Source organism: Amyelois transitella, chromosome 2, assembly GCF_032362555.1.
Source record: "Amyelois transitella isolate CPQ chromosome 2, ilAmyTran1.1, whole genome shotgun sequence".
Lineage (NCBI taxonomy): Eukaryota > Metazoa > Arthropoda > Insecta > Lepidoptera > Pyralidae > Amyelois > Amyelois transitella.
This window is the reverse complement of record NC_083505.1, coordinates 7,861,669-7,884,357: the sequence shown is the minus strand read 5'-3', so window position 1 is coordinate 7,884,357 and position 22,689 is coordinate 7,861,669. Positions and strand designations below refer to the sequence as shown.

Below are 22,689 nucleotides of genomic sequence, written 5' to 3'. Positions count from 1 at the left end.
TGCAAAAAAAATAACTAAATCATAATGTATTTAAAAATAAATAAATAATTTCTAACATTCCGTTCTTATTAGTTGAAACATAATTCAAAAGAATATCACAACGCCAGCTCTTGACTATGTATGCTATTAAATGTTCCTACTATACGAGATAGATGGCGCTAGTAGGCTTACTAGTTAGCTTTACGGAAAAAGAATTTCGTAAAATTTTTATAATTTTACCTGAAACTAGATATTCGATTTCGGCATTTTTCCCAGAATCAGCATCCATAGCCTTGACCCTTAGTATACTCGTACCAAGCGGGATATCTTCGTCTACGTTATGGGCTTGGTAGTCGGGTAACTCGAATTTTGGAGCGTTATCGTTCACGTCAGTAACTCGAATCGTTAGCTGAAATTTTGAGAAAAGAAACCGTTATTAAAAAACATATTATCCTCTATACTTTTTTTGTGGCTGCGTAGGTTGCACTGGCCAGACGGGATTTTTTCGTGTAAAACTTGACTTGGCCAATCCAGGGTCATGGTCAAAGACGCACCACGAAGTCCTCTCTAGAAAGGTAACCGGGACTGCCGCCAGGAGAAATGGTTATTTTAATGTATTCCAATTCGTTGTTGTGTCTGGATCTTTAAAATCAATGTTGCTTAACTAAAATAGGGACTGATAGATTTTTCTCTGGTTCTGCTACCTGACGATTTAAATTTTTATTGTTTAATCAAAACATATCTGATCGCATGGACGAACACGATATCCGATCCAAGAAGCATAATAAGCAGCAGGCATATAGGTATTTACAGATTTCTGTAGTCGACCTAGCCAATCATATAGTCAATGTCAGAAATACATTACCTCGACAGATGTAGAGAATCCTCCAGAATCTTCTGTTGCCGTGACTACCAGGGAGTACACGTGCGGTTGCCTCAAGTCTTCGAAGTCCAATTCCTTGGCCAGCTTAACAATGCCAGAAGTAGGTCCGATGTTGAATGTGCCAGCCCCCTGGCCCTGGGCCTTCAGCGTGTAGCGTATTTCGCGATCGGCGAATGACTTCGCTTTGACTGATATTATGCTAGAAACAATAAATAAAAATATTTATATTGCTATCATCAAAGCTGAGAGTGCAGAAAGCTTGCATCAAGTTCAGATGGTATATTCAAATATCACGGTTAACATATTATTTCTTTATTTGTTTATTATTTTATGAATACTGTATACTAGTTGCTTCTCTTCTCGTGCAGATTGTAAAAGTCAGTGAAGGGAATGGCATATAAACTTGGGATTCTTTTTTTAGACGATGGGTAGGTATATCAAACTATATTTCTTTGGATCTCAGTTCCATTATTAAGCACTACATATTATGGTGAAATACCTTTATACTACCTTTTATAAAGACTTTTGGTTCTGTTTATCCCTTAAGGGATACATACATGATTATACGTATGTATGTATGTTTATCAAAGAATTATGATTAGTAGCATGTTAATTGATCTAAGTGCAGTGCACGTTTAGAAAGGGTAATTTGAGGTGACGTCAGTAAGTAGTAAGTATAGTAAGTCTTTTGTTAAAATTATAATTTAGATCATCGTCGTCATCTGAATGCATTATCAGTAGTTGTAAAAAAAACTTAAGTCAACCCACCATATTTTCGTAATTTTTAATTAAAAAGAAAAACAAGGTTTGGTGTGGTGTCCATAATTACTCAGAGTGGGTGTTGATCAATCAGACATTTGAATGGAAAATAGGATGTACTAGGCTAATTTTAAAGCCGACAAATGCATCCAACCGTGTTCGTTCAAAACTACATCTCATTGTCTTGAAAACCATTATGCGAATACACTTTACTAGCTTAAATTTAGATCTTAGTAAATTTTGCTTAATATATTTGAGAAACAGTTCACTTTAAGTGTTGTTCTATTATCACTAAATAGAGATTACAATTTTGCTATTATGTTTGTTTTATCAATTGCTACAATTATGCAAATATGCAGATAAACATTCTGAAGTAGTAAGTATTTAGAGATACATCTGGTAGTTATCAAATCAAACCAAGGTAAGAATTAAACCATCATACAACTCCAAGTTGCTAATGAAATACCCGGCAGTATCTAACTGGACTATTCGCTAACTTCTATCTATTGGTTCTATCAGTCTCAGAGTAAGAGAGAATAAGGGGATATACGAAGCCGGGTAAGTTAGATATAAAATCATCACATAACTCACTCGGAGTCTTTCTTCTGGTTCTCAGCAATCTCGGCCTCGTAGCTCTGCAAGTAGAACTGTGGCGCTCTCTTGCCTCCGACGATGCTCAGGCGCTCTTCAGCTGTCGACTGGAACCTCCGCTCATCCACACGGCCACTCTGTAAATTTAAGGAAAAGCTTCCTTATTTTACTGCCGTCTTGGTAGAGCAATACACACCTCCCATGATTCAGCTCGTAATAACCGGAAGGTTAGTGGCAAGGGTGGTGAAAGTAAAATGTAGATACTAACCAACTAAACGTGGCTTCGAGTCTTGACCCCGGTTTAAGTATATAATATACATATGTGTGTAAGGTTTAAGAATGCAATATGTTTGTAAGTCTATATCTAATTTATGGAGACCATGAATGGCCTTAATAATGAACAAGATTTTGTCTATGACTTGCCAGTTAAGTTGTCTTTTATTTCTTGAGTTAAAAACAATACGACTACCATAATGTTACAGTAACTACTGTAACTTATTTTATGATAGCCCAAACTATATAATAGTGTTAGATGAAATTTAATTGAAATGTTACATTGAGTTACGTACACGATATAATTTATCTCAACGTCTGAACATTAGATATAACGACCACCTAGCCCATACCCATTCAGCTATAAACTTCTCGCCATTCTATCTCCAAAGACATTTATGTAGGTTAGTATTCCCTATTCAAGATTATTAATAGCTTCACGGAAATAGAACGTCGCAAAGCACTGAGTCATAAGTTTGATGACATATGCGAAACATATTGGATTACATTTCGGGTCAAATGAGGTTTCTTTCGCAGAATGGTCCAATAAAAAAGGGTTTGGACTTGAAATGTTCCGTTCTGTTGGTGAATTCCTGAAAGAACAGGGGGTTATTCGAAACAGTATTCAGATGGTACACATTTCTATTCACTTTCGACACGTAGTAACTAGGTTAGATAAAGTTACAGATAAAAAATACTGTGCTGGTAGGGTAGGTAGGTGGTACGCTTATTTGTTCTAGAAATTAATATTGTGTTCTCGTAGAGAAAATACAGGTATCTGAATAATTGGGGAACTGCCCTTAAAAACTTGACATCAAAAGTCAAATTGTTTTCTCGAAAGTATTTACTACTAACCTGGTCTTCAGCCTTCACATACAAAACGTATTCCATATCCAACTGGAACGGATCAGTTCCTTTAGTGCGGACGACACCTGATCGCTCATCGACCTCAAATCTTCCACCGGTCCTGTCTCTGACGATGAAGTAATGGATATTGTGGTCTGTATCAGGATCTCTGGCTTGCAGAGTAAAGACAGGAGTATTAGGAGCCGCGTTGAGCTGAACAACTGTCTGCATCGGCAAGGGTCGGTTGATGAAGTAAGGGGGTTCATCGTTAACATCCTTCACGTGGATTATAACTCGCTGGTTGTCCGTATCTGAAATTTAATAAGAAATATTATAAGATTTACATACGAAAACATACGTAGCTTAATTAAATCGGACACGGGCTTTTCAAAGGTCAAAAGCACCTAAAAATACGAGCTGGGAAGAAAAGATTGTGAAAACGCATGAATCATACACGCATACGAAACGATGTAGGCTATATGCCCGTTAAAGGAAGAAACGTAATTGTTTGTATGAAAACCGGAGAACGAAGTCATAGTAGGGAAGACAACGTCTACAATAAGATGAACATTAACAAAGTTTGTAGCGTGCGAATGTAAATGAGTTTTTTTACTACATTTCAACTTGGATGACTGGGATAAGCAGGAAAAGTTTGAGTTTAAACGAGTTATTTTACGGTACGAAAATCCATTACGTGATCGCAACACGCTTTATTCAACTTCCTACTCCTAAGCTTTCAAATTAAATCTGTGATTCACTAACGACAATTTCGTCTCGCAAAACTTTTGTCTGAAAATGATTTTTGGGATGGTTGGATTGTACGTATTTTCTGATACTCATATCTGTCTCAGGAAATTTTGCGATTAAGTGTAAACATTAGTTTCGACTAAATAATCAACTAAATACTCAGCTTGTATAAACTTGAGTATTCAAATTAAGCCGGTATACCAAAAAGGAGGCACGTTATTCATGAAACAACATGTATTTCACACAAACTGCAACATGCAGATGCAATGTACTCCCGGAGCCACGGAACATTAGCGGGAAGTTATAACTAGCCGTACTATTCATACATTTAATATGAATTCAGCTATTTTATGTTAGATTTGGAGTACACAAAATAAAGCTTTATCAGAAAACACATACGAATCTTTGCTTTATTCAGCACCCATTTACAGAACTCAATTAAATATATATTAATTTCTAGTTCTCTGAATTTTCGCCCATATATTAAAGAAAATTGTTTTCGTAAATTATCTCCTCTTTCATTGCTTTATTTCTGGGACGTAATTTAGAAATAGTCCTATGTCATATAATCAAAAATAATATATTAAGACGTATTCCCCCTTATATCGTAAATCATAAAAGAGGCAATCGGACAAAATATAAAACCGTTCGTCTAAATCTATTTTATATCAGACAATGAGCCTGAAAGGCGGATTTTCAGGACCAAATTTATACGAATTATTTTCAGACAACCCGTTCTAAGCTCACCCAACCTTATTTTAAGTCAGGAAAGAAAATCCTACAATGGATGCTTCAATAAATTAACCTCGATAATGGAAAGATAAGAGAGATTCGGCCATTCAGGCATGCGGAGCGTAAGGACGCAAGCATACTATATTAATATGCAAAGAAGGACCAGTTTTAAATAACTTTCATAAATAGGCTTTATCTCCCAGCTTTTTATCGGTTTTGGTATGAATGTATTTTGACAAATAGTGTTTTACCTATATGTGAATCGGTAACGACACACCTACATAAGATAAAATAATAAGCACAATATTCTTCTCATAACGACTTATAGGCAAAATAATGATTTCTGGTACCTCATGATTTACGATCCTTATTGAATTCATTTAACTAAGAATTTTGGGCTAAATAAGGATTTCACACCAGTATAAGGTTAACACCAGTCAACACTATCTGCATGAAGGTCCTCCAAAATGATAAACTGGGAGATCGGAATACTGGAAATGCTAGGACTAATCTACGAACATAATAAATTACCTAATTATCTTCTAAATCTTAATTCTAAATAACCTTTTTATTGGCACATAGAAAAATAACGTCAACTGCTGACCAAATATTACAAAAATATTGATGACGTCATCAAATACTTACATTTCAAAGCCACTGTAAGGTTAGCATGAAAAGAACAAAAACATTACAATTACACATTGATACAGCAAACAAGTATCGCATGGAAAAAAAATTACACAATTCACACACAAATTAAAAAAGGATTTCTATTTAACTCCAGTGAAATCGCCACGCTAGTATAACAAGTTCCGTTCCAGATCAGTTATAATATTACTAAATAAACACAAACGGGCTATCAAACATTGCCCTAACACCCTGACTATCCTTTTTGTCCGGGATTCCCGTAAATCCGCAGTATAAATCCGCAGTTTGCTGTAATCCAATCCGCGGCCCTCGTTTCAGTAGTTTCACACACAAATGAACGCAAGGAGGAAGGAACATTGACCCTTTTGAATCCTTAGGCTTGCTAGTGGTAAGCAAGCCTAAGGATTCGACAGTGAATGTGTAGTCCGTTTGTAAAATTCAATGTTTTAATATAATGAGGGATTTTGGGATGGATTTTATTACACATGTATAGATATGATCGATTACTTTCGAAGCGAGTTTCAACACTACTTCATTTTAGTGAGTTTACTGTATTCAATTCATAAAGTGTCGCTCCTCAGAGGGCTAACCTCTAAGAATTGATTACATTAAAATTATCAATATTTATCGAATCTAGTGTTAGACTAAGTAGTGTCGAGTTAACCTTATAACCTTCAATGCTTTTAGATGCTTTTTAAATGGAAATTAAAGGAACGAGTAATAGAACTAGTAAAAAGTAAAAAGATGAGCATTGTCCAGCTAGTGATAGAGAACATATATACATAAAATCACGTCTATATCCTTTGCGGGGTATACAGAGCCAACAGTCTTGAAAATTGCGGCTGTTTGGCATACTGATAGAATTTAAAATCATATAAAGTGATAGGTTGCTAGCCCATTGCCTAAAAGAATAATCCCAAGTTTATGAGCCTATCCCTTAGTCGCCTTTTACGACGTCCATAGGAAAGAGATGAAGTGGTCCTATTCTTTCTTTATATTATCTATTTTTTCTATATAATAAATATACGAAATAAGAGTAGGTATTCGTTAGTTCGTGTGCCGAGTCATAGAAGTACATGAACGGAATAATGTAGCTCTAATTTTCAATCTTGGATTTACATATACATATTCTTTGAATGTAGAATGTGTTATACAGGACTAAACGTAGTATTTGTATTAATATTCACTGGGGACAAGAATAAACAAGCGCGAACTGAAATTTCAATTAAAATATTTCACAGAGACGAAGCGTTGCAGTGTAAAAACTCCTTGCAATTATGAAATTTGAAATTCTTAGCACGCAGACAAACAATTCCTCATAATTCAAGATATTTCCTACAAAACATCGGGGCGAATGGCCTACTGGAGCGCTTTGTGTGTTGTAGGTAGCAACTTTGGAGGGCTGCCAGAAATCAAAACATATGTACTTAACCATATTATTGCATACTATGGCAATGCTATTTATTTTGCAGCTCAACTTTCTTACAAATATTTCGCCTTTATTTGGTCTATAAATGTGCGGTGCATATCAATTGCGCTGAAAGAATACATTGGCAAACAAAATCGGCATTTCCAGAACATAATGCAATGTAGAATGGTGGACTGTATTTCAATAATATAAAAGTATTTACTTCTCAGTGCATTGTGTGTGTAAATATTTTGTCAAAGAATTTCGAATACAACATTATTTGCCATTTTTACCACGCTCTCATCAGTTAATAAAATTATGATCAAGATTAAATCGTTCCTATTTGTTCTCGAGATTGCATTTTGTGTACAAAAAATCGTCATATATAAAACAAAGAATTATCTAACAAATAGCCAAACTATATATAACTTATTTCAGTCATTGAAAGAGAATTGATGAGTTTCTCATTATCAGCTTTTCTTGGAGCTGACACTAGCTGTTTTGAATTCCCATCAAAGAAAGCTATTACAGTAAGATTTCGTTAAGTTGACAACAAATTTCTGAAGCTCCCGAAGCCGACCCCTAATACCCGCATTTGGCATCCAGCCAACCTTTGATAACATCAGCATTTGCCAAGATAAAAACCAGTTTCCGCGGAAGCAGTCATGTAAATTGTCTTAAGTCCTTAAATCTGAAAATACAATAGGCTGCACAGAAAAGATACCATTACAATATGCCTTCGATATAAAGTAGAATATTTTCATCTGTAGCCCACCGTACTTCTAAAACTGCAGTTATTAATATTGAATAGCCCAACGGTCGTAGTTTTAATTACTTTTCTCTCCCATATTCGATGGATGTTCTTGTTCAGTATAGTTCGAATGGATATTGGAAAATCAATTTTGATTCCTTGATTGTAGAGAACACAGACGTAAATGACATTGGTCGGTACCCGTGAAATACAGCAGGTTTAATATCCTACGGTGAGGTGTGAGTGGAGCGGGTAGAGGTGTGGGGTGGGGGTTGCAGCGGTTGTGACCCCTCGTGGCTGGTTCACTGCGCATGTGTACACTACAGCCGCGTGCTCTCCTCGTGACTTTCCTCGGCTACATGCCACCCAAAAACTACCCATATACTACAGCCTGATAAGAGATAACGACTAGAGTAGCTCTCTCCTGAAAATTATAGTGAGTACCGGGGTTTCACACTGTTACTAAAATCACACAAATGTTTATTTAATTTAATTTTTAATAAAATTAAAAATAATAGTTCTTTTATTCTACAGAAGTTGCATATATATTATAAAAATCATTGTGATTGGTTTACCCATCCCCATCTTTTGGAAAATTTTAGGATTTCGTAACTTGAAAATCAAAACGCAACTCTCATGCAATTTATTATTCCATCAGCATCTGTTCTTTCTCTTGTTTTTTCTTAGGGTAGGTAAAATAAGTAATACTTTTTTATAATCATTCTTTTTGATGGAAAGATTATTATCTCGTAACAACCCCAAATATTTCAGATATCTGTGACTCTTCTACTTTATTTATGAAAACAGTTTTTGGTAGTGTAGCGTCATAGTGAAATGAATCTTATAAAAAATCATATATTTTGAAAATGAGAATTAACTTTAAAAAATATAAGCATAATACATGTTAGGTATATAAAGTTAACGTAACGAATTTTAGCGCCAGACAATGTCATGAAACTTTTATGAATCTAGATCGACACAGACAGACTGATTTACTGGCGAAGCCATATCTCTGCGAGGGCATTGACCCAATAAAACATTTACTTTTTTCAGCTGTATGTTTTAGCTGAACTGAACAAGGCATTTGTTTACGCAAAGATTTGAATTTAAATGTGTATAAGTATCATCTTTATCGTTTCTTGTTATTCTCTGATTAAATGGAATACCATTTTCCTCACTACTCATTTCAATAGATACTTTGTCTGTTTAAAGTTACAATAGTGGTTGTCAGTTAAATTAATATGGTATAATAGAGCAGTAGGGGCAATTTGTATTACCTTCTTCAGTTACTATATTATTACATACATATTACCAAGTCTATATTCAGGGTAAACAGAGCCAACAGTCTTGAAAACACCGAAAGGCGATATTGAGATATTGCCACGAGAAATCCCAAGTTTTTTAGCCAATCCCTTAGTCGCCTTTTACGACAACAGTGGAAAAAAGATAAAGTAGTTCTATTCTTTAACGCCGGGAATCACACGACACATACGATTACGTTTATCTTTATATAATTTTTCAGTAAGTAGTCTGATGAAAAATGTATAGGTATTTCGGTACTCATTCTCATAGTAGTAGGCACGTATGTTACGTTCGTTCATGTTTGTACTAGGAACCGAGTTCTTATTTAAAAGTATACTACGTCTTCAAGTTACATACATACATATAATCACGTCTGTTTCCCGTGCGAGGTAGACAAAGCCAACGGTCTTGAAAAGACTAACAAGCCACGCTCAGCTGCTTGGCCCAATGATAGAATTGAGATTCAAACAGTGACAGGTTGCCAACCGATCGCTTAAAAGAAGAATCCCAAGTATTTAACCCTATCCCTTAGCCTTTTACGCTTTTTACGACATCTATGAGAAAGATATGGACTGGTCCTATTCTTTTTTCTATTGGTACCGGGAATCACACGGCACGGTCTCCAAATTGTCAGTATTATTTGTAAATATATTCTCGTTAACATGGCAACCATTTCAAAATGTAACAGTCATTAGGCATAAATGGGCTTGGATGTCTGTTGATGTTCATACATTCGGTATAAACTACAGCTGGAATCAACACTTATCACTGCGATAAATCAACATGATAACATAACCATTACATTACAATCAAGCTAATCATTCAATAGCCTCTAATTATATTAGAATCTAATATTGTATTAATAGTTTAGTTCCAACAATAATTTGTTTGGTTGAAGAAAGAGCAATTACTACTATAAATATATACATGTCGTAATGGTAAAAGGAAGTAATATCCATACTAATATTATAAACAGCTTTTTAATGTAGACAATGTGCATTCGTTCACGATTTAGATTTAAGAGATCTATATTTGTAAATTGACGTCCGGGTAAAAATGCTGCAGTGTGGTTTGTTCCGCCGCTTCTTCTACACATGCGCTTTGGAAGCGGTAGTAGTTATAATTAGATTTAAGTAATGTGACGTCAATAAGTGATACCTTGTATCCGATTTTGAAAATAAATCTATTCTATTCTAAAAGCGTAGTTGTATGTGTGTAAAAAATAATTAGCACACACATTAGGGAACGGAAAAACGGTAATTCAAGATTAACAGAGCTGCGGTTAACAGTTAGTAATTAATACACACTTTGCAAACTAATCACGCCCTAAGGGTATCGAACAAAATGAACTTTTATAAAATATGATTGTTAATATTATGATAATTCTTTCGATCAACTTTAAAATCTAGTCATTGTCGCCAAAATAATGATGTAAATGTAGCGAAACGTAACTGTTCATGTAGAACTCTTAGTGTCCAAAATGTAGACATTCCCCGCGTTCGGCTTTTGCTCTAAATATCATTAATATACTACCACAGATACCTCCCTACTTATTTCCTAGCCTACATAAACAATTTTTGATAGATTTGGTAGGATAGGATTTCCAGAAATCTAAATTACGAGTATTAGATAATACTCCAGTTTCTATAGTCAAAATAGATTTTATCCTGATATGTATCAAATTAGATATAAGTAACGGAAGTGGCGATTTCACTGGAGGTTTTACCGTCATATCGTTTGGATTACAAAAAGATGCGTTTACCTGAAACAAAAAAACAATTGTCGTTAATATTGGACTTTCAAATTAAAAATGTTAGATTCTAGATTTTTTAGGCTATGACAAAGTCGATTTAAAAAAAAATACATTATGTATATATCCTTATAAAATACTGATTAAAAACTTTTTTTAATCATACCGACTTTAAACTACTTCATAAATAATGATAAATTACAAGTCGGTAATCTGAAGAGCAACTCCAATATATGTACCTATGATGGCGAAAAAAAAGACCTGCTAGTCACAAAAATTGACAAGCCATATCTTTTCATCTCTCTCTATCTCCTCATTACTTAGGTTCTGGTAAGTTTTCGATAAGACTTATATTTTTTTAAGATATGCCTTATTCCTTCATGACTAGCCTCACAGATTAATATTAAATATAAAATTATCCCATTATATTATATAAAATTAACCCATACACCCATTTGCATTCCCATTGTGCACTTCAAACTAGCGCGACATAACTGGTATGTAACAATTATGTCAGATATTAACTGTCGTTATCAAATTGCACATTGCACGGTCACTGAACGAAAACATTACACGCGTTTCTATATAATACATAACTACAGTCAACCTTAAAATATACATATATTTAATAAATTATCCAGTACGAGCCTTCCACAGAAAACTGAGCAACAAGACAATTTTATTATATATGATGTGGAAAATAGAACGTATTCTTGTATATGTAGTAGAAACGTGGCAAAAGACCAAAGCACTAAAAACTGGTCCATCAAAATTATCCAAGAAGCTTTGTTGTCAAGCAGACTATCGTTAAAACTTCATAACTTTTTTTCATGATATATCTTGCATTGCACTTGCATCAACGAACCCCTAACGTTTAAAACCAATGGCCAGATGATGGAAGAGAGACGAATATCTATTCGGATCAAAATTACAAAAATATTCCGTTGACTGTACCGCATGCAGCATTGCTTGTTCCTGCCGCTATCCTAAACAAAATTGTAACAATGACTAAATGTGCTCTAAATTAATGCCAACCTATTTGACTTAATTCCTACAATAACACTTTGTTAGCCTGAAATTCGTTATGCATTTATAAACGACGATTAAATTATATTATTTGAAACTTTTATGGTTATTCTTATTAATTATAAATATTTTTAACAAGAGTACGGCCGCGGTCCAACTGCATGATAGAAAATACCGTTAATACTGATTTTCGCGGGAACTTCGGAAATCTTTAATCCAGCCCTGTGTGCGTTGGTATGTCAGTCAATCAGTTTCCTATTGTAATTTTTTCATAATAAAGGGTAACAAAAAAAAAATTATAAGTATAGATTGTTAAAAAAGAGCAATTATCAAAAATAGGTACCTACAATAATGTAAGTTGGCGTTTGCGTGCTGCGGTCAATTTGTCGGGTCATTTGGGGGCGCCAGTGTGAATACGGGCTTAGGCAATTAAAATCGCGGTGCACGGCTTCATTAACACAATAGGGGCTCTGGCCATGGCGGACCCAGGTTCACTGCTAGGGAAGTGCCAACCGGTACAAAAGCCAGAAAAATGATGTTGGAGTCCACTTACAGCCTTTACACAGAATATAACTATTGCAGTCAGTGACTTGTCCCAAGTAATATATAATAAATGCGGACGTAGGTAAGCTTGTTTTTTCGTTAACGCTTCACGCGTTATCAATTAAACTAATCTTCATTAAATTTCGCGTATGCATAATTAAAAGTCTGGAGAAGAACATATCTTTTATTTCAGTAAAACTACAGTTCCCGTGAGATTTGCAAAAAAAATTCTTTTGAAGGTGACGTCTAATTTGCGCGGACGAAGCTGAGGGTAGAAGCTAGTTTATTTTAAAACAATCAAAACTTATCTACGAAGCAAATATTTTAAATCCTAAATACAAATAAAGACTCTAATAATAACCATTCGAAAGGCTTTCAATTCCTAAGCTTCACTATTTTTGAAGCACCTATAACGACCTACATCTTTCTTGACCACAATTCCGAATACAGCGCCTGTTTAGATATATATTGGTAAAGTATATAACGCTAGCTTTATGTTCGCGTTTATTTGCTTGGTTTTAGAGCTTTTGTGGTCAAAGTTACGAGATCGTTACGCTGTGTGCTACAGGGGGAAGGGGCAGTCAGTTTACGTTGCTATAAAAAAATTATTGCTTTGATTGAATAAAAGTATAATAAACAATGTTAGATGGAACATTAGCGCATTCAAAACAAAGTCAAAAATTTCCTTCGTATAGATAGAAAGTACTGGGCCATTTCAGTCTTTTCATAGTCATACTAAAAGCCGTAATAATGGATCGATGCCTAATAAGAGGAAACGACCAATTCGAATTAAAGGCATGCATTAATTTTACAGTTTAAAATGGTCTTTAGTTATAAATATTGAACTTATCAGATAAGCTTTATTCAAATCTATTTTAAGCTTAAGGGTGTGATTGAAAATAAAACCAGAAAAAATTAGCAAAGGTTAATTTCGACGACGACCGAACAATTTAGGGGTGCGACTTGTTCAATGAAATTTCCATTTACCCATTTGCCCCACAAAATGTTGGTGACATACAGTTGACAGTTTTTGAATGTGTGAGCTAGATAGAGAAAGTAATTGGCGACAACCCGTCATCAAAACCAAATTTTTTACCAATACATACACAAAATTAAGTTTATTAAAAGGAAAAGTCAAACCTAAACCGTTGTAAAAATATGTCAGACTAAAATTTCATCTTCACAAAAAAGAAGTTGAAAAAAAGAATAAAAAAAATTAATGTAAAAAACAGAGAATGTTAAAAAAGGTATCTTGTGTGAATTCTTTACGTAACACGAATAATTTTGATTAAGAAACAAAAATTATTATAAGCATAATCTATTTCAGTATTAAGTATTCAATGTGATTGTCAATTCTTATAAGAGCCACAACCCAGGCAGCCTGGCAAGCAATAAACTATATCAATGCCTTGTGTCACCACTCCATCATACCCATAGATGTCGTAAAAGACGACTAAGGGATAGGCTTATAAACTAAGGATTTTTCTTATAGGCGATAGGCTAGCAACCTGTCACTATTTTAATCTCAGTCTTTCAAGACTGCTGGCTCTGTCTACTCCGCAAGGAGTATAGACGTGATTATATAAAAAAACTAATGTTTTATTTTTGATTAATTAGGGCCGGGTGGGTCGCTAATTGTGAGATAATTTGTTTATATTTTGACGATCCGCTTTCGCTAAAGAGCACTTGAAAACAGTAACAGCGTGGGCACAATCTAAACATTTCAGTCGTTACGCCTCCATCGTACGCCATTATATCAAAGGGCACAACAGAACAATTCGGGACAATGGTCAGGCCCACGCACGTAGCGTCAAACAAAGAGAATCCTGTACGAAATATTTACAGACTGACCCAAATTTTGTGGATTATATGTGTGGAGTTTGCTTGCTAACGGTTAGTTTTAGAAAAAATATCAGCATCACGGCTTTAAACGGATTAAAAATAATTAACTATCACAATTTTTGCTGAATGCTGGCTCAGTCGGCTGGTCTATTTATGTCACTGATTCCTGGACATTTTTCTTCATACATACATACATAAAATCACGCCTCTTTCCCGGAGGGGTAGGCAGAGACTACCTCTTTCCACTTGCCACGATCTCTGCATATTACCTTTGCTTCATCCACATTCATAACTCTCTTCATGCAAGCTCGGCGGTTTCGGGTACTTTTGACCTGACCCTTTACCAGGACGTCCTTAATTTGATCAAGATATGTTCGTCTAGGTCTTCCCACTCTGACCTTTCCCTCCACACTCTCCATGTATATCTGCTTAGTCAACCTGTTTTCATTCATCCTCTCCACATGACCGAACCATCAACATACCCTTTTCTATTCCTGTAACTACATCTTCTTTCACATCACAACATTCCCTTATCACGCTGTTCCTTATCCGGTCACTCAATTTCACACCCAACATACTCCTTAACGCTCTCATACATAGGTGTTAGAAATAGACAAAGTGGAATAAATCAAAAGATTAAGCAGATATACATGGAGGGTGTGGAGGGAAAGGTCGGAGTGGGAAGACCTAGACGAACGTATCTTGATCAAATTAAGGACGTCCTGGTAAAGGGTCAGGTCAAAAGTACCCGAAACCTCCGAGCTTGCATGAAGAGAGTTATGAATGTGGATGAAGCGAAGAAAATATGCAGAGATCGTGGCAAGTGGAAAGAGGTAGTCTCTGCCTACCCCTCCGGGAAAGAGGCGTGATTTTATGTATGTATGTATGTATTAACGGGATAATAATCAAACAAAAGCAAATTATTACCGTAATAATTTGTTTAGTGGATTTGCTCCTATTTGGTTTTACATGAAGGTATATTCGTGGTATCGGCAAAATGTACCTAGAATTTCATCCTATAATGTATGCAATATGTTTACGAAGCACCTGCTCAAGAATAAAGAATTTACAGAATTTACACTTTTAGTTATTGTGTAATATGATGGGCGCCGTGTGGTTCCCGGCATCTTCCCATCTTTCCCCCATGGATGTCGTAAAAGGCGACTAAGGGGTAGGGCTTATAAACTTGGGATTCTTCTTTTAGGCGATGAGCGAGCTGTCACTATTTGAATCTCAATTCTATCATTAAGACAGACAACCTGGCCTTTTAGTCTTTTGAAAATTATTGGCTCTGTCTACCCCGCAAGGGATATAGACGTGACTATATGTATGTATGTAAATATAAAAATAATTAAACCTATGTGTTACTCATATTTACAACATACGGTGACACTTTCACTGTAATAAGGTTGACATAGATTCAGGAGCCTCCTCATAAGTTGTAATGTTTTCTACAAACAGAGTTAATAATCCATTTTGTCTTGACACAACGCAAGTAGTCCTTCTATCATCTCTACTATGCACCTGCTGCACTGAGTATAAGCACGTGCCGACTGCAACTAATCATACAGGAGCACCCTGTGTCGTCTATTTAACTGCACTGGCCATTAATTTGAGAATACGACGAGCCATACACACAGTAATAACATATTTCTGCAACGCTGCCCTGCAAACGGGTTCAGTAATGCGTTCAAATTATTATTTCATACAAAGCACAAGCGGCTAATGCTAACATTCTGCAGTTAGTGACTGAGTAATATGGCAATTTATACCTAACAAGATGCTAAATTATTTCTTGTAAATTAACTAACTTGTCATCGGCGTTTAAGTGATTACTCTTTATTTTCAAAGGTTTCAAGCCAAAGAAAGCTTTTTTCAATATGTATTTACTGTAATCTCTCTGTCATAACTTTATTTCTAGTTTAGCTTACTGCTATTGACTTCAAAGATGGACAGCTTTTTTTTTAAATGTATTTGCTTTTCTACAAGAAAGTTATAACGTGAACGTTTCGGGCACCGGAAAATTGTTTTAGTGGCGAAATCGCAAACTGGACGAGATGGGACACTTTCATTACAGCGATGTCCGGCGCGTCCAGTTCAATGTCCGGGCTATTTTTAACCCCCACTAGCCGCCAACGTAACATCGTACACTGCACATGTTGCCGATCGAACAATCGGTCCATTTCCAATACCCTCTGACCTTTCAACTTGGAATCTCGTTTCGAACTATATGCTAATGTAAGCTCGTCGAAAAGTATTAGATTCGCACGAGAAGCACCTCTGCCACGGCCGTTTTAAACCGGTTAGAATTTCCAGTCACGTATCGGAGTAACTCTCTTAATGAAGCCATTCAAGTCATTAGTCGAAGCTCGTGATGCACCGACGGCGCTCCGACATCGACATTTCCCCATTTACCACTAAAAATGCTTATTGCTCGTCCTGAAGAAAATACAAAGTGCAGGATTTATTTTACCTGCTAACTCGATATCTGAGAAACGGATTGGTAAAGTTTTAGAATTAATACGATCGGATGTAAAAAACGGAGGGGAGGAAATAGTCAAAGATAAGCAATTTGTCGAGCAAAGGAGGTAAATGCAAAAGTTTGCGCCCTCGCTGCGCTGAAATCAATAATTCCGTCTCAGACGCGCGACCGCTACGAGCTCGCCAGTTTTCCTCAAACAATCGAAGTACTTATAAAGAAATTTTAATTTGATACTGCCACTGATCCTCGCTTTGACGAATAAAATATTATGTAAACACCACATTATCGTAGTAGAATTGATATTATTTAGTGGAATCTTCAATGATTAATAATGTTAGTGGAACAATTTGAAACAATACGAGTATTATGTAATTCTGCCTAGGTAGTTAAAACACATTTTATTTAAGTAAAATTTATAGTTTTTGTTCGCTAGTTTGATATAGAGAGCATTATACTTAGGTATAAGAACTTTTCACGACTGAGTAAACCGCTGCACCTGATGTGTATGGCAGTCGTACTAGGAACTAACTAATTATAATGGAACAATTTACTACCACTGCGTATTTTAACTATTTTTTTAACACAAGAGGTTTATTAAGATAATAAGGACAAACCATTTAGCTAAGTGACAATTTCAATAATTTCCAGATAAATAAATACCTCAAACGAGCATAAAATAATAAAAGCATTGATTTATTGGTATAAGCTAATAACACGAAATATGATCTTAGGTAGAATAGTTCTATTTTCGAAACATGCCAAAATTATGACTTTGGTTTCCCGTCTCAGATTTATTTGTGTAGTTATAATATGTGGTGTACTCTAAAGTGGTCTAAGTTTTGTCACAAGTAAGCTGGTAGGGACTGATGAGTTTCGGAAGTTTCTCGTGCTAGGAACGCTAAACGGGATGCCAACTTTATCACAAGGCGGGTTTTTGTTGCTTCACCCGTGGTAATCGTGGATATGTTCCAAACATTAACAAACTAAATTTCGAAGTTAAGGATGTTGTGTGGCTCTACTTTGCACTAATATTATTAACATCTGAGAAGATTTAATGATTGAATCAGCACTAAAAAAGCGTTTCACAGTTACGCATAGCGTAACTGTGAAACGCTTTTTTAAGGATTCAAGGCGATGGCTTATTCGTTTTTACCTCTCGTTAAAATCGTACAGTCGGAAGAGATATTGCGGTGAATACTGTATTTAAATATAATACATACATACATACATTTGAAATAGGCCTATCTGTATAAATCTGATAAAAGTTTACAAAAACAGGTACTCATCATAATAAATATGGTTAAAACCGTATATTCCTAGTCTAAGCTAAGTCTGACGAAATACAAAAGCAAATTCAAATAAGCTTGTATTTTGCAAGTATCATCTATCGCAGTGCTTACGCAGAGCGCCCCTCGCAGACGTCTCAAAAGGGTATTTTGGAAGAGAATGCGTGCGCCGACGCCGAGGGAAACGATCCCGCCGATTCTACAACCAGTGAATACCACTTTCATACGGAAACACTTTTATATTTTTCGTTGTGTTCAAAATATAATAAACCAAATTAAAGTGATACATGAGTAAGAAATGTTAGACATTTTACAGGAACATTGAAATGTTTTTCGTTACTTCTTTATGCTTACTAATAATGAGCAACAATTTATATTTGACACATCGTTCGACAAACAGTTATATTATAAAGACTGAAATCATCCGATCAAGATGAAATTTATTAGGTAATTAGATGACATTGTAGCATACATTGTCACGGATCTTTATCTCAACATAGTTACAAGGCATCTAGCACAAAATGAAGCCAGTGAAATTGCCTTCCACGGGCTTTATCCCGATAGACAATTTACTGGGAAAAGATTTTACAGGGTGAAAAGCACGACAAAGCGGAGGTAATAAACGCTGTTTTAGCGGAGCGAGCGTAAACATAGGTGTGCTTGTGTCTCTAACGGACTTGGTGAAACCCTTTTATGAAACAACGCATTTTATAAATAGACTGTCAAAAACTTAATCGAAGATTCATTGGAATAAAATAACGACAACTTGACGTGGTATCAATGCTTTTACTCTAAACCTGTTGAAGTCTCAGCTTGGCTTCGATCCTGGTCATGAAAAAATGGACGATGGAATAAATTACTTATCAAAAATTGTATCGTCAAGTGAGAACTCCACACAATTCTTAAACTTTAGGGCTATCACAATTTGTGTGATTTTTATGTGGGGTGATGCAAAGTATTTATATTTAGTATATTATTTCAAGATTTTAGCAAAGAAAATCTCCAAAAAGTACTCGTATTACATTATTGTTACCACAACACAATAGACATCATAAACCCACTCTCGGGAAGAACATGACAGATAAAAGCATCCTTACAACCGTAAAGGCACTACCTACCACAGTATATACAATCTAAATTTCCAGCAATCTTTCACCGTCTGAGAAACATTAAAGCTTTAGTTTTAAACCGTAAACTTAATAACGTCGTAAAGAGCAAGACTTTTAAGATTGCGAAACCACACGACGTGGAAAAAACGTGCAACATAATACATTAGAAACATTTTCAAAACATATTTTTTTTACTTACAAAATGTAACATACAAAGTACCATAACAAAAAGTGAATTAAATTATCATTATCCGAACTTAACATTATGTTTGTTGAACAACTCTGTGGTAGTCTTGTAACCAAAAATAATCATCAATTGGTAAGAAAAATTGCGTATCACAGAGTCGAAATGATAACCTCCGCCTTTTTTAAGTCGATAAAAAATTCTTCTGACGCACAATCAATGTTATTACTGCAATACACAATTTACTAACTGTTTTAATACTAACCGATACTGTTACGGTGAGAGAAAACATCACGAGAGAAAACCTGCACATACAGGCATTAACCATGATCGATCCACCACGGGTTAGGTTCAACTGAAGGTTGCGGTCGACGTATAGAGTACAGAGATACGGTTCACTGCGAGACAAATCTAGACTTTAATAAGACAGATATAAATACAATTTAATAATTAATACTCAATGTCTGGGAATTTTGGGCAGTATTCCCATTGTGCCCGGATATTTTCCGGAAATATTGGGAGTGGAAAATTACCAGCAGTGGGAATATTCCCAGACGTACATCACTAGTTGTGAAGGTCAGATGCTTTGTGTTAAAATCTGACTCACCCAGGATCAATGGTCAACGGCATACCCCGGGCTCCTCTTCAGTGGTGAGGTTGCAATCGGTACAAAAGCCAGGAGGAAGACATTTTTTGGTAACTCCATTAAAATATACGCTCACTACAGAAAGCAAACGTTAGCCAGCTGATATAAATGCAGCTCAAAGCATAAATTTTGCAGTTTGTAGCGCACTACGGCCAATATCGGTTCAGCATTACGTCCATGTTTTATTGTAAGGTCAGGTTGCTAAAGTTACTTGGTTAAATTACCGACAAAATTTTCAAGACTTCACAGTAACAAATCATCGTTATTATTTATTTATAAATTGATTCGACGTAAAAAATACTTAGACAGTAAGTATATGCAGTACAATAATAATTTAATTAAGGTTTACTTAAAATATACCTTCACTAAACTCTTTACGTTTAAAATTTAAACGTATTTTAAAAGTTTTATTCAAATGAATTTTCAATACGATAGGTTCACAGTTCACGCAGATGTCAATGTAACTCTTAAAAAGTACCTAGATCTTCAAGATTTCGCTATAGATCCGAAAAATACTATAGTAGAATACTACTACACTAAAATATTATAGTAGGATTTTACAAATTGTAAAGTATCGTGTCTTTCTTTTATTGAAGCTGTCCAGTAAAGTAACTACAAAAAAGTTCTAAGACGACGGAAAACGTAATGTTTTAGTTTTTATTACTTAAAATTTATCTTATCTATTTCTGCTGATAATTCTATGTATAGGTTTTTTAATAATAAATTAAACCTTCCCTAAATAATACATCTTCGTAAAGTTACCTTATTTATAGGGACATCATAAAATGCAACGAAAGAATAATCTCACGCTACTATGCAAAAGTGGGTTATTCTGCGTTGGATCCATCAATTTCCTGCAATCTTCGTAAAATCCACTTCAGACTGCACTTTCCAGCACTAACGCTCTTACTTAACTACAATTTCTATGTCAGCGGATATCGCTATTTCCATATGTAATCAGACTATCGCCACTTTAGCCTCTTGGTAATAGTATTCAATAGATAATAGTTAGGTTCAGTCGTAGAATTGTAGAATATTGTGTTGTTTCTTAGATTGCCAGAATTTAATTTTAAAAATGTACAAATTGATAACTTTCTTTAATACATTTTTAATGTTTTTTCCTTGAATTTATTTCCTGTATTACTTGATGTAATTTCAATACAATTTTTAAATTTGCTATTTTATAGCTCAACCCTTCATAATAACAAAATAGGCTTTCAGATAAATGTAACGGTGTTATTCTGACAATTCAGCACAAAGCTAATTTCAGCAAACGTTCTCGTAACTGAATAAAGGATGTAGGTCGACACTAGAAATGTGAAGTTTGCCTCGCCTCCCTTGTGGCCGATATCTGAATACATTACCGGCTCTCCACATTCAGTAGTGTCGGAGAGTTACTAAGTTTCACATAACTACACTCCATCAAGATACACCGCCCGCAAGAGGCATATTATTCCTAATATTTGTCTCATAAAAATCTTGGGATTTTAAAAGTTCAATAAAATCGTTGAAAAATTTATGAAATGATAAGAAAAAAATATTTGTGTATGACATTAAATTGCTTACAAGTAGGTAGCACTACTTAGACATAAATTAAAAAAATGCTGCCTTTCGACAATTGCTATTAATTTGACTAGAAGCCAACTCAAATAAAAAAGATAAAAAACAAATTAATATTTTGAAGAAGATTTACCAACAAGCCTTTAGTTTAAAAAGGTCAAAATATAAATACAGCTGCTTTTTTGCAAACGCCATTATTATTTTGGTGCACCCTAGAATCACTTTATTTGGGCCGAGCCATACAATACAACCTGCCCTAATATGACAGAAAGAGGGTCCGCTTCCAATAATAAAATCGTTACTATTGATTTTAGTGAACAATCAATGAAGGGACGTCGCGCCGCCGTCACACAAATCGCCAGCATCCGCTTCTCTCCCCTGATATGATCTATACTCAGATTGGTCAATTTTCTAAGAACATTATAAACAACATCAATAACATAAAAGGTCAATGTGTCTCGATTTTTCTTGAAGAATAAAATTATAGACACGTGTGTCCATGTCAAATACACGTTTCATTAAAACAAATGACCCTACCAACGAAAACGATAACCGTGTCTAAATTTTCCCAATACTTTATTTAAAAATGTTTCATTTCATACTAAGAAAATTTTATTACATACTTTCTCTTTATAATGTTAATGCAAAAAGTGTACAAATATACTGCATGTAACAATTTTCAATTTGTACCTCAAACACATAGACACTGTCGTATAATTTATAAAATATTGAGTATCCTTACTCCAATATTCGAACGTTCCCCTCACTGCATCTGCACCCAAACGGGAGCCTTGTTACCCCATGCACACACTGCATTGCGGAACCTGAACTATATTTCAATTTCGGAACGCGAAATGGCCGCATTAAATCTGCCTTTTATTGTCAAAAATTATAGTTTATGACAAGCTTAGAAGTCACGGTCCTATATTAAATCCTACTTAAAAATAATACAATAGCAGTTAAATAATCCCATTCACTGATAAAGTACAAATACATTTAGGTTGTTGTCGATTCGTCCCGTTGTAGTTTAAATTCAAAGATTTGTGATTGCCATGAATTATTTTGTACAAGATAGATTGTAGCGTTAGGAAAAAGTATGGCTAAGCAAGAATAAATAAAATAGTTATACTTAGATAAAGTTCTTGGCATTTTTCCAAAAACGAGTAACACAGAACAACTAGGTACAAAATAAGTTAGTGTTTAAGTTTCCTACTTTAAAATCACCAACAAAAATAACTTAAACTTGTGACATCGCGGGAGAAATATGTCCTTTAAAACTTGTCATTTTTCTGTTTTGTTTAGTAAAAGACAACTAGAAAGTCGTGCGAAAATAACAGAGCAG

At 35.0% G+C, this 22,689-nt stretch overlaps 1 protein-coding gene across 1 annotated transcript in view; it reads right to left on the bottom strand.

Annotated features, from left to right (window-relative positions):
* LOC106133556 (neural-cadherin) overlaps positions 1 to 22,689 on the bottom strand; it is a 311,092-nt gene that overhangs the window by 256,148 nt on the left and 32,255 nt on the right. The window contains exons 3-6 of the mRNA XM_060944308.1: positions 3,341 to 3,642; positions 2,213 to 2,349; positions 845 to 1,061; positions 220 to 388 (exon numbers count right to left, since the gene is read on the bottom strand). Of these exons, the coding sequence (XP_060800291.1) occupies positions 220 to 388; positions 845 to 1,061; positions 2,213 to 2,349; positions 3,341 to 3,642 (825 nt within the window). The remainder of the gene's footprint in view (positions 1 to 219; positions 389 to 844; positions 1,062 to 2,212; positions 2,350 to 3,340; positions 3,643 to 22,689) is intronic.